At 41.6% G+C, this 13,167-nt stretch overlaps 1 protein-coding gene across 1 annotated transcript in view; it reads right to left on the reverse strand.

Moving 5' to 3' along the window:
* Nucleotides 1–513: 513 nt before the first annotated feature.
* SEMA7A (semaphorin 7A (JohnMiltonHagen blood group)) overlaps nt 514–13,167 on the reverse strand; it is a 61,936-nt gene continuing 49,282 nt past the window's right edge. Inside the window, exons 7-14 of the mRNA XM_069765650.1 lie at nt 12,904–13,040; nt 11,951–12,123; nt 10,992–11,100; nt 10,262–10,454; nt 7,560–7,675; nt 6,937–7,088; nt 4,811–4,857; nt 514–2,317 (exon numbers count right to left, since the gene is read on the reverse strand). Coding sequence (XP_069621751.1) covers nt 2,037–2,317; nt 4,811–4,857; nt 6,937–7,088; nt 7,560–7,675; nt 10,262–10,454; nt 10,992–11,100; nt 11,951–12,123; nt 12,904–13,040 — 1,208 coding nt within the window. The 3' untranslated portion in view covers nt 514–2,036. The remainder of the gene's footprint in view (nt 2,318–4,810; nt 4,858–6,936; nt 7,089–7,559; nt 7,676–10,261; nt 10,455–10,991; nt 11,101–11,950; nt 12,124–12,903; nt 13,041–13,167) is intronic.

A 13,167-nucleotide genomic window follows, 5' to 3' on the forward strand; every position in this document is an offset into this window, starting at 1 on the left:
TGCGTCTTATGGTCCGGTGCGTCTTATAGTCCGAAAAATACGGTATTTGGTATAATTCAATTGATTAACTCTGTGCATAAGAAAGCAGCATCTCATCATTCATTAACCAAACTACCCAGTTTATTATTACATAGAGATATAGGTAAGTTTGTGAACGAGGGTAATGTAACATTTGTATGCAGGTGAAAAGTGGGCCCCCACAGTCAATGTTACTGGTGGGCCCCTAGCATCCCAGTCCGACACTGGCTCTATGTAGGCAACTGTCTGCTAGAGACAAAAATTTCTAAAAATATAAATCTCATTCACCAATTTACTGTAAATCCTAGGACACCGGACATTGATGAACTAGCTACTCCAAAGTTACTTTCAATATGCCGCTTTGTGCATGCTGAAAAAGCATACTAAGGCAAGTCCATTAAGAAAGAAAATCACCCCATTTTCTAGCTGTTGGTTAGAGAGGAAAAACTAGCTGCAGTTCTTTCATAAAAATGATGCATTGATGCTATACTTTCAGTGGAATCAACATTAGTTTTATCTTAATGACACTTCATACATAATCTCTACGTACGGAAACAATCCATGTAAGGTAAGGGTACATTCATACGACGGAATTTTTAGTCCACATGCTGTCCGTAGAAGAAACACTGACATTACATGGACATCACTAGGATCAATTTTACTGAACAAGGCTGCTCAGATGACAATTCACACGTGTAGAAGAAACATTCAGCATGCAATATTCTCTTCTGTGTTTCAGATAAGACTCGCCTATTCAAGTCTATGGAAGCCAAAAAAATGGATCCCATATCTGTATAGCATCTGATTTTTTTAATTACTATATACAGTATACTCAAGTATAAGCCGACCAGAGTATAAGCCGAGACACCTAATTTTGCCACGAAACACTGGGTAAGCGTATTGACTTGAGCATAAGCCGGGTATGCATTGTCCCCTCATCCCTGTCCGGCTATGTGTGACTCCCCCCGTCGCTGTCCTGGTATGTGGCTCCCTCTTCCTGTCCTGGTATATGGCTCCCAGATTTTGTCCTGGTATGTGTGGCTCCCCCAGTCCTGTCCTGGTATGTGTGGCTCCCCCATCCTGTCCTGGTATGTGTGGCTTCTCCATCCTGTCCTGGTATGTGGCTCCACTGTTTTGTCCTGGTATGTGTGGCTCCCCCGTCCTGTCCTGGTATGTAGCTTCCATTTTTTGTCCTGGTATGTGTGGCTCGCCCATCCTGTCCTGCTATGTGTGGCTCCCCCCGTCCTGTCCTGGTATGTGTGGCTCCTCCTGTTGTATGCTTGGCTCCCCCAGTCCCACATGGCTCACCCCCCGTCCCATCATTGTATGCAAGGCTCACCCCCGTCCCACTCACCTTCGCACCGCTGCCACATCTCCGTTGTCCCGGCGCCGCAGCTCTAATGTGCTGAGCGGTCACGTGGTACCGCTCATTAAGGTAATGAATATGCGCTCCACGCCTATGGGAGTGGAGACGCGTGCATATTAATTACCTTAATGAGCGGTACCACGTGACCGCTCAGCACAGGAAGAGCTGCCGGCGCTGAGAGGGAGATGCAGGGACAGAGATGCAGCGATGGCGTGAGGAGGGTGAGTATGATGTCTTCTGTTAGCCTGCTCCTGTCTATGCTATTCCACTCCCCCCATGCCCCCCCCCCCCCGCCGCCGACTTTCTGGACAATGACGCGTGTATAAGCCAAGGGGCACGTTTTCAACACAAAAAAAAGTGCTGAAAATCTCGGCTTATACACGAGTATATACGGTAACTGCTGATGTATAAAATCATATGTCAGACAGATGTAAAATACGTATGTAGCAATAGCATATGGATAACAATACAGATGAAAAGTCATCTGTTTTTTTCCGGATGAAAATCAGACGTTTTTTTTTTTCACACACTTGGGTGAATTTAACCTACCCAATTTGTTGTCGCAACATTGCTTTACACAGTAAATCGTCCATCAGCAATTATATACATTGTGCTCAGAATAATTAGCAAAGCAACTAAAACCTTGGATGTGTCACATCATTATCACTAATTGAACAGTCAATACCAAAAGCCAGATGCACTGAATCTTTGTAGCAGTGTTATCATGCAATTCTGCATGTGCTGGCTCCTTTGCTGTACATTCTCTGGGGTTTTTGACACCCTTGATGATCAGCTTGCAGGCGTCATCGTTGCAGTTTTGGACCATTTCCATCTTGCCATCTTTCGAATTGAAGGAGGGGAGCTTTGATACTTCGAGACATGTCAAAAAAAAGTGAGGTTCCTGATCTCCCTCTTGGTACTCTTTTGATGGCTCTGCAAGAAATTGCAGATCCTGTTTTTAGTATTTATATTTCAGATAAATATTCTAAATATTCGACATGCGCTCTCTTTTTACGTTATCGTATCTCTAATGTTGCAAGCTAAAGCAGACAAAACACATAAAAAATAAATAAATACATTTCAGCAGATACAGCTCTTCAAAGTAATGAACTAGGGAGATTTTTCTGGCTGGTTTCCTGCAGATGCGCTCCAGTACATGTGATACCCTTAACTTGGGGTTTAAGCTGTATCTGGCTCAGAAGTAGCTTGTAGGAGCACAAAACTTAAGGTACCTTCACACTAAACGACGCTGCAGCGATACCGACAGCGATCCGGATTGCTGCAGCGTCGCTGTTTGGTCGCTGGAGAGCTGTCACACAGACAGCTCTCCAGCGACCAACGATGCCGGTAACCAGGATAAACATCGGGTTACTAAGCGCAGGGCCGCGCTTAGTAACCCGATGTTTACCCTGGTTACCATCCTAAAAGTAAAAAAAAACAAACGCTTCTTACTTACCTTCCGCTGTCTGTCCTCGGCGCTCTGCTTCTCTGTACTGGCTGTGAGCACAGCGGCCGGAAAGCAGAGCGGTGACGTCACCGCTCTGCTTTCCGGCCGCTGTGCTCACAGTGAGTGCAGGAAAGCACAGCGCCGGAGGACAGACAGCTGAAGGTAAGTATGTAGTGTTTGGTTTTTTTACTTTTAGGATGGTAACCAGGGTAAACATCTGGTTACTAAGCGCGGCCCTGCGCTTAGTAACCCGATGTTTACCCTGGTTACCAGCGAAGACATCGCTGAATCGGTGTCACACACGCCGATTCAGCGATGTCAGCAGGAAGTCCAGCAACGAAATAAAGTTCTGGCCTTCTAGCCCCGACCAACGACATCACAGCAGGATTCTGATCGCTGCTGCGTGTCAAACTGAACGATATCGCTAACGAGGACGCTGCAACGTCACGGATCGCTAGCGATATCGTTTAGTGTGAAGGTACCTTTACCTCACACCTTTTTTTTGCAATGAGAGTCCAATACGGAAGGCATCAAAAAAGTCTTATTGAGAGTCTGTCTCATAAAAAGACTGTTAAAACAAAGCACATGGACTTGGCACACCCTTGGTGTGATTGAGTATTTCACTGCACCTTCACATTGGTTTTTCATCTTCCTCCTCCCTTCTCCAGCTCCTGTAAAGCCAGAGCTGTCCATCTAATAAGAAAAGGTTGGAAATAGATGGAAAGCAAATAGATAGGAAGGTGCACTGAACTGTTTGACCACACCAAGGGAGCAAGAAGCGCCTGATTTTTGTTTAAGAACCATCCACAACTCCCCCCTTTCTATGTGCTTGGATTGAATATTTGTGTTATATTATGCTAAACGATTCCCTTTAAGTCATTCCCTAATGGTTGCAAAGCAGTTGCATATTATACATAGTAGCATCTACGTTACATCTTCTTATAGTTCCTCAGAACTAATTTTTCAAAAACCATATTGCAAATTTGTAGAAGTTTTCTGAAAGGGGCAAAGTGGTATTAAATGGCAGAATACTTAGGTCTGAAAAGTTATGAAAATTTTATAAAGAATTGGAGCATTCTATATATTTTTATTATACAAAAAAATTGTACTTGCTCAATTCATAATAATTATTTAGAGCGTAACTCTGGTTGTAGGTGAACGCCATCCTGCCCCCCTCTACCCTCTCCATAGACTTTTATGAGCAGCAACCTCCGATCCTTCAGTGAGCAGAAAATCTGTTTTCACTGAAGAGAGATTATATCAGTGAAAGGTAAGTGAGTTTTCTGTCCAGGGGGAAAAAGAGAAATTTTCTCTAACTAGATAAATTAGGATAGGCTAGACTGATGTGCTGTGTTGTTAATAGCAAAATCAGTCATTTTAAAGGGCCTCTGTCAGAACAAAATGACTGTTCAGTTCAAACCAAGTACAGGCGCTTGGTACATCCTAGGCAGGGACAATTATTTAAGTACATCTTCCCACGTGCTTTGTTTCCATCTATCTCCACTCTTCTATGGCTCTAAAGCTAGAGCTGTCAATCAAGGAAGAGGGGGGTGGAGGTTGAGGAACAACAATCAGTTGGCAAGGTGTATGTAGATGATTGGCCACGTCTTAATGCATCGAGCGCCTGTACTTGGTTTGATCAGTCATTCTGTGATGACAGAGTCCCTTTAAAATTTCTATGTCCAACATTCGTCAATAGGAAAAACTACAAATAGTAGTGAAAAGGTTAGGAGAAGCCAGATTGTATTTTTTAAGAGATAGAGAGACACGTGTGTAATTGTACAACTAATATTCTCCATTCATGCTATTGTAGCATGTCCCAAGTGGAAATAAGCAGCCGAGCCCACCATATAATGTGGTAGTCCACTCTGCCTTGGCATTATGTGGTAAAGATCTGTATAAAATGGCACATGACTTTGAATGGAAGTTTCCCTTAAACAGTGATATTCTATCTGTCCATCCTAATAACGCATACTCACCATTTTGCAATTGACATGTTGCGTTCAGGTTCTGCCCTTCCAAGGAGCTGTTCATGGAAATGAATATGTTAGTTGCCTACTACTATTCAGTAGTCAAAAATGAAACAGTTTTTGCAGCACAGCGAATCCAACATGACTAGGACACGCAGCAACATTTCCATCTCCGTTTGACCCATTTTTCATTACATAGGGCTACGTTCAAATATGTTGCTTTCAGGAGATGTATTCTGATTTACAAAAAAAAAAGTCAGAATGCTTGTCAAAGGAACGGCAGTAGGCCTAGACAAGAATCGTCGTGGTCACATTAAGGGGAAGACGTTAAATAGAAACTTCCTGTAATGCTAAAAAAAGATAAGTAAAACATGCTGAATTTTGGTGCTTTATCTGAAAAATAGGAAATGGCTGTAGGCGGTATAGAGGTAGCAGTAACTCGTAGGCCCTGGTGCGTGATAAGTCCAAAGGCTGAACATTTCAGATAAGGCTTTTTCTACCCACATTACAGTTCTTTTCAGGGTAGGAGGAACATACAGAAGTATTCAGTTTTATTCTTGATTCAGGAGTACAAAACTTACAGAATTAGATCATGGCAACATTAAATTAGCAGCGACACCCTGCAACATTGGAGGTAATAATTTCCTATGGTGTCAGTTTGCAACCTGCAATATACCGTGACAGAGTCGCAAATGTTTCCAAAATATGTTGGATTTTTTGTCACTGGTCAGATGTCGCACACTTTCCATAGACTTCAATGCAAGTCACCTTTCTGCAACATCACAGCTCTAAAATAGTCGCACGACAGCAAGTCACAGACAAGTTGCAGACATTTTTTTAGTTGCACGACTTGTCCAAGAACCGCCATCACACGACCCACCTCGCCATGAAGCCCCAGCCTTAATACCGTATATCACCTGTAGGAGAAAAAGTATGGACATACACTGCTTTATTGCCATTGAAAAACTCTGGAAAGCAGTTTTACAGCCCATAGGAGCTGTCTAATAGCTGTGCTTGTAAACAAGCACCTGTTATATCAGTGTTTTTGAGCCTGCGTTACAGAGGTCCGGGGATATGTGGTTGACGCTCAGAGTTGTAGACAGTCTTCAAACACCATGGTTTTATTGCAGTTTTTCCAAGATTGTCAGAAAACTAAGAAAGCTGCTATTTTTTTCTGCAATATAGTCAGAAATCATGGCAATACTGTGATGTTGTGTCTGTCATCGTCTGCGTATTCAGTGTAGGAAAACCCTTCTTGATGCTTTTGTGATTTGTGAGCAGAGACTGTAAGTACGATGGCTCCCTGCTGCGGGATCTTAACCTAGAGAGGGAGCTGCTTTGTAAGTATACCCGTGTGGTTGTACGTGTTCCTGTACGGGTGTGTATACCTGTGTACTAAGGTGTCTGCATGTATTTGAATGTTTGCATGTCATACATTTCAATATGCCTTATAAACACCAGAGCTTAATCACACATAGCAGCTTTGACTTCTTTAGTCTCTTTCTGATATAAGACTAACATCCTCCACTAACCTAAGCTCTTGCTCATGTCTTCAGGACTTTTCTTAACCAGCACTGGTCTGTGGCTCCTTTCACACTGCATTTTTGCCAATATAACCACAATATTTCAGTTGGAGCACAGCTATTGTAAATATACCCAATATACCCACAATATTGTGGTTGGAGCACAGCTATTGTAAATATACCCAACATACCCACAATATTGCGATTGGAGCACAGCTATTGTAATTATACCCAATATAACCACAATATATCAGTTGGAGCACGGTTATTGTAAATATACCCAATATACCCACAATATTGTGGTTGGAGCATGGCTATAATACACTGCCGGGCTCCAGGCACAACATTCGGCATCCAAAACAAGCCCTTAAACAGCAACATTGAAAGAGGAAATTATAAAAAGCTATTGTTCAGTGATTACTGAAAAAAAATGCCTTAGTCACTAATAGATTTAAAGACCAAAGGCCTGGTCTTTATTGGGTTAAGAGGCATCTGAATAGACTAAACAGAGCATTTTGCTCCTATAGTCATTTCCGGGGCTGATCTCATTCATGTGCTATTCATAGGGCTGCGGTGTAATGAATATGTGGTGGGGGTCACTGTATTACGTACCTGTTATGTTTTAGGACTGATTCACATTTCCCTTCATTCCAGCCACAGAAGGGGTCCATTGACTTAATACAGCCTGTGCAATTGTTGTAGGCAGTACAGTTATCCAGTAATAGTCTGGAAAATTCCCGAGTAGTTCCCACATACAGGACGTGCTACACAAAGAGAACTCAGATGTCAGCAACAGAACAATCATTTCATTAACCAGATCTCTCCTCCTTCTCGGTACCACATCCAACCAGAATAAATAATTTATACTTCCATTTTTGTACAAAAAGAACCTACGTCTGCTGACACATCCATAGACAACAGGAGCATATCACGTTACAGAAACAAAAGATTTGTGATGTTTCTTTATAAAAAAATAAAAAAAAGAAGAACTGAGTCACAAACCACAATCAGTCATATCCTACTCAGAACTAAGGTCACAACAGTCATCAATACACTGTTATATCTATATTCCTCCAGTCATCGGTCGTTATAAATGTATGAAACATATGGGTTAATATTACGGTTAACTTTAATCTGGTACAAATACCCTGCAAATAAATAATTGCACATCTTCCATTTGAGCAATTAGCTGAAATGTTGTCTCTGGAGTATCTACAATGTATTGTACTTCTCACCTCATTCGGCTTCAGTTCCATGAACTGTAGTTTTGCTTTTAGTTTGAAAGGCTGCACTTCAATAATTGAAAAGGGTCCATCTTCCCGCTCTAGAGTCTTGTGTACAGCTCCATCATCTTAGATAATAAAATGAAAGGGGATGTTAACTAGTTTTCATCCACCATGTACTATAGCAAATAAATATCACCACAAATATATGATATAAATTCATGACTTCTGCCATTAAGGTATAAAGAATATAAAGTGACTTTTATAGGGGTTGTCCAGGCAAAATCAAAATGTTACTGTTGGCTTGGTGAATTAAAAAAGAGCAAATGAAGCTATGCTACTGGCACTTTGTGGGATCCAGCACAGGCTGCTCTATTAAGACGAGACTGTTCAAAGAGGCAACATGATCAATTTTCACATGTGATTGTCTGCTGAGGTCAGGTGTCTTCAGCAGGTGTCATTGGTGATATCAGCTGCCACTTTGAACAGTGACAACTTCCTTAAGGCCGGTTTCACACGTCAGTGGCTCCAGTACGTGAGGTGACAGTTTCCTCACGTACCGGAGCCACTGACACACGTAGACACATTAAAATCAATGCATCTGTGCAGATGTCATTGATTTTTTGCAGACCGTGTCTCCGTGTGCCAAACACGGAGACATGTCAGTGTTCGTGGGAGGGCACGGATTACACGGACCCATTAAAGTCAATGGATCCGTGTAAAACACGTACCGCACACGGACGTTGTCCATGTGCAGTCCGTGTGCCGTGCAGGAGACAGCGCTACATTAAGCGCTATCCCCCCCGCTGGTGCTGAAGCCGCGATTCATATCTTCTCTGCAGCAGCGTTTGCTGTAGAGAAGATATGAATAATTGTGTGTAAAATCAAGATCCAGGAGCCGCATATTCATGACTGTAATCGGCGGCCCCACGTGACCGCTCATACAGTAGAAGTAGCGCCAGCCAGCGAGGGAGCTGGGTGAGTATTTTCATCACAGCGGGGGGGCGCACAGGGGGTGGGAGGGGGTGGGGACCTGGATCTTGATTTTACACACAATTATTCATATCTTCTCTACAGCAAACGCTGCTGCAGGGAAGATATGAATGGGGCTTCAGCACCAGATGCAGGGGACAGCGCTAAACTTTAGCGCTGTCTCCGGCACAATGCGTGTGGTACCCAGTGGGCACACGGGCGGCACATGTGCCACACTGATGTGCCACAGAAACGCACCGGCACACGGACACGGATAATTCCGGTACCGATTTTTCCAGTACCGGAATTATCTGAACGTGTGAGACTGGCCTAAGTTTGTAAAAGCTGACCACAGAGCAGTCTCTGCTGGATTCTGGTAAGTGGGTTCCAACACTCGGCACCCTTACCAATCAGCTGCGATCAGCACCAGCAGAGGTCAGATGTAAACAGCTGCACAGTTGAACAACTTTGTCACTTGTTTAATGGTCAGCTCCATTTTTTCAGAGCATTCGACCTGTTTCTCCATTTTAAAAGTTCCCCATGTGATATAAAAATTCCTCTTTTTGCCAATCCCAGTATTCAGACCTCCAACAAGTCATTAAGATATCACCTATCCATAACATGCTTGTTACATAATGTTGGTTCACTGGGTGAGGTGGATTCACTAAGCCCAGGATCCGGGTAGGCAAATGGGCCACGAATGATTGTGCAGCAGCTAAGTGGAGCACTCAGATTATGACAGCAGAGGGAATTGCTGGAAACAGCAATTAGACAGGTAGAATGCTGGATGCTGGAAACTGCAGACATGTAGGGAACGTCAAAGAGACCACAGGCAAGCAGGCGGGATGCTGGAAACTGCTGGCAAATGCGAGAAATCCAGGAGATCACAGGCAAGCAGGTGGGATGTTGGGAACCATTGGCAGGCGGATGATGTCCAGATCACATGCAAATTGCAAAGTTACAGAAGACCTCAGACAGTTTGCACAGTTACTGAAGAACATAGGCAGTCTGGAGACTCAAGAGACTTGGAGCTGAAGGCAGATAGGAGGCATCATGGAGATGCAAACAGGTGCAAGACAAAACTCTGGAGCAACAAGAAAGTCCAAATGCCACGGAAGCCACAGGTGGGTTGGAGACGTCCTGAAAACTGCCATACATGCAGCAGTGGTCTTGGAAGACCGGGAACATGTAGTAGAAAGACCTCCAGAGTAACAAGAAAGTATGAAAACCATGGAACCCGCAGGCAGGTAGAAGAAGTCCTCCACTAACAGGTAGCAAGTTTACTGAAAACCGTAGACAAGCAGGCGAAGTCCTGAACTCCACTGAGAGGTAGCAAAGTTACTGGAAACTGCAGACAGATACCTCACAGATGGGAAACCACAGCCAGCCAGAAGATGTCCTGAAGAATGTGGACTGGAACTGTACACAGACCAACTAAAAGAGTTGCTAGAAAGTCTTAATACAATGCCAAGACCCAGGTGTGCACTTTGGGAGGCTTTACATAGGCCCACGAAATACAGCACATTATTCTAAAGCCCAAAATGGAGCACAAGAAAATCTACCAGATCAGAGGTATGGCATAACAATGTTTATCTGCACAACCCTATTAATTATACAGGACAGCTGGGGCCAGAATACCTTTACATTTTGATTGCTATGATGTAAATGAAACAATTTAATAATCATCTGTCTCGCTGCATGTGTCATTGGATATAAAGTTGGATTTGATTACCGTAAGTTACCTGTGCCTAAGATGAGAACCCTAGAGATATTCTGGTTCACGGCAACTATTTCATCCACCACTATCTTCCTGTAGAGGACTAAATTTTGGAAAACAGTCCTATTTCTTGATGGCCACAACCATTTTGTCAGTTCTGGGTGATTGGATACCTCTTCTGAAGTGTCCTCAGGGGTCAAGGTAGGAGGTGGAAGGCACTGAAGGACAAATAATGTTAAGTTAAAAACAAAAACTATAAGTGAATTAATAAAGGGAGCACAGCATAGCAAAATGGTGGCAATTTTAAATGATATTCCAATACACTTAATTTGTGTAATGCATTAGATAATATTTATACTATATGCATTCATTAACCATAACGTCATAATTGCTAGGAGTAGTTTTATCCATGTTCATTAAACGTGCAGCCAGTATAAGAAATATATACTACAGAATCCAGAAGCATCAGAAAAGGACTTTGCCTATATAAGCAATAAATGTCAAGAATTTTTTTTAATGACAGGCATAGACAATTTTGAGGTATTGCCCTCTTACTGCAAAATTCAACCAACTGAAATGAAATATACTCAGTCTAGGAAAGGAGGCTATGTCCTGGTAGAACCTTATGCATCTGTGCTTTCTTTATATCTGTAGCCCTCTTAGATTACTTGAGATGCTGATTCTCACATAAAATATACATCTTATGGTATCGTTAGTATTTAGAAGAAAAGAGATAAGTAGCAATCATGTGTTACCGTCCCAGGACGAATCTTTAGTTCATTTTTAGAAGAGCCCAACAAAGTTGAAGTGTTGAAAAGAAGCTCAATATCCTGAACCTTATAGGAGCACACAGCACTGTGGTTCCTACAGAGATGAAAAAAAAACATAGTCAAATATAATATGTTGAAAAGCCAAAGAAAACAGGGATGTTGCTTGTAATGACAAATCACGTTCCTGCTGTTATATCCACCAAGGCACACTAATTTAAAAGGGTGTTACATCTCATAAAATGGTGGCATATCACTAAGATATGTCATCATTTTCTGATCAATTGGGGTCTGATACTCCCAACCATCCTGACATTGAATGGGTAACCGAGCTGCTCTAGTTCAAATCAAAATTCTCTCTCAAAACCCCAAGACTTGTCAATAAAAAAGAACTATGAGAACCAAAATGCCCAACCCACAACAGCTCTTTTTAAATACAAATTTCATATAATATCTCACTAATTTAGATCCAATGGACTATCTGTTCTCATACTGATTTCATAACAAGCAGGAACTGTTATAATGTAAAAGACTATGTTTTGCCCTGTGGCCCCATTCCCAGTGGCAGTCAAGGCCACCGGTCATTGGACATGCACATTTGTACCATAGTCCCTTCATTCTCAGAAAGGAAAATTTTATGAAAGAGTGGTAATAGTATATCCCAGCAACATGCTTCATTTTCTGTGTTGGAAAGACCCCTTGAAATAAATATTTCTGAAACCTCAAAATAATAATACTACAAATGGTCCCATATAAAACAACACAAGTAAAAAGAGCAATCGTCCATAGCTACCATTCAGTTCCACCTTTTATTTTATCAATGCTAGTTAGAAATGGTATGGAAGATGCCTTCAATGCAAAGATGTATTTACTTATGTAAATTTTTTGCAGAATTTTCTAGTGTTTAAGTGGTGTATAGGTGCATGAGCTACATTCAAGCTTCTCACCATGAATTTTTGAAAAGTCCATAAATCACATTCTCTGTTTTTCCTTGCAAAAAGTAGATGTCTTGTAGGTGTGGATAATATTGCCCAGTTAACTGGTTTCCACATATTAAACGTGATTTCAATGCCGTACTAAATATATAGCGAATACTATTTTTGGCAGATCCTTGATCATCCTAAGGAAGCAAAATTTAGATACAAAGGTTGTAGTATCTTTACCAAATGTGGAAGAAGAAGTGAGCATATTAAACAAAAAATAACTAAATATACCACTGATTTGTATTAAAAAGGGAAGTTTTAAAGAAAAAAGTCGAAATACCGTACTTCCCAAATGTGAAAAATACACTTTTTATTCTTAGCAGTGTTGTCCGGGATACTTATATAATTTGTTATGGAGTTTGACATGTGGAATCCTAACTATGTGTGATGTACGGTACTCACTGTCAGGATTCCTCTTGTTTCCCATTCCCACCGATGGATCACGTGCCAACCACGTTCTCTTCAGCTTCTCTCCGTGGTCTCAATTGGGAGAAGCGGAAGAAAAGCATTAGGGTTCATTACACTCCTTGTCAACTTTATAAATGTCCCAGACAACCAAAAAGGGAACCACAAACCACAAAAAGGGAATTTTAGTATTGTTAATTAAATAATTATGAAGGAGAGATCTAATGGGAAAAATATATTTTTACTAACACACAATGTGAGTGGTATTTTGTAAAAATTTTCCTTCAACTTAGTGTGCACCAGATTATTATCAGCTCAAATCAGCTATTTTGTAGCATCCACCACTTCTTCTAAGTGGAAATGTGGCAACAAATATGGTTCAATTTAAGAGCTTCTGGGCATCTTTCTTTGTAAAGCCGATAAGATGATTGTCCACTTTAACAGTTTATACCAAAGGCTCCTCCTGATATCCACAGCACTCACTGTGCATGGGCCACCACTAACCATCTTACCTTACAAAGTTGGGCCACCATTGACAGCCTATTCTCAGTTGTTCTGGTTTGAGTATTATCCTCATTGAAAAAAAGAAGAATCTTATTTTGTCCTTTGTCTTCTTTCTCTACAAGTAGAGACTTCACAAACTCTGGCTCTGTTACAAAACAAACCAAAACATTTATTCTAAATTATGTATATTTCCCTGCTCCTCTTTTAGGGATGATTCAGACAAGTACTCCAATATCCTGAATAAAAAATAAGTACGGTATATAGAAAAATAA

This window comes from Ranitomeya imitator, chromosome 4 (genome assembly GCF_032444005.1).
Source record: "Ranitomeya imitator isolate aRanImi1 chromosome 4, aRanImi1.pri, whole genome shotgun sequence".
NCBI classification, from domain to species: domain Eukaryota; kingdom Metazoa; phylum Chordata; class Amphibia; order Anura; family Dendrobatidae; genus Ranitomeya; species Ranitomeya imitator.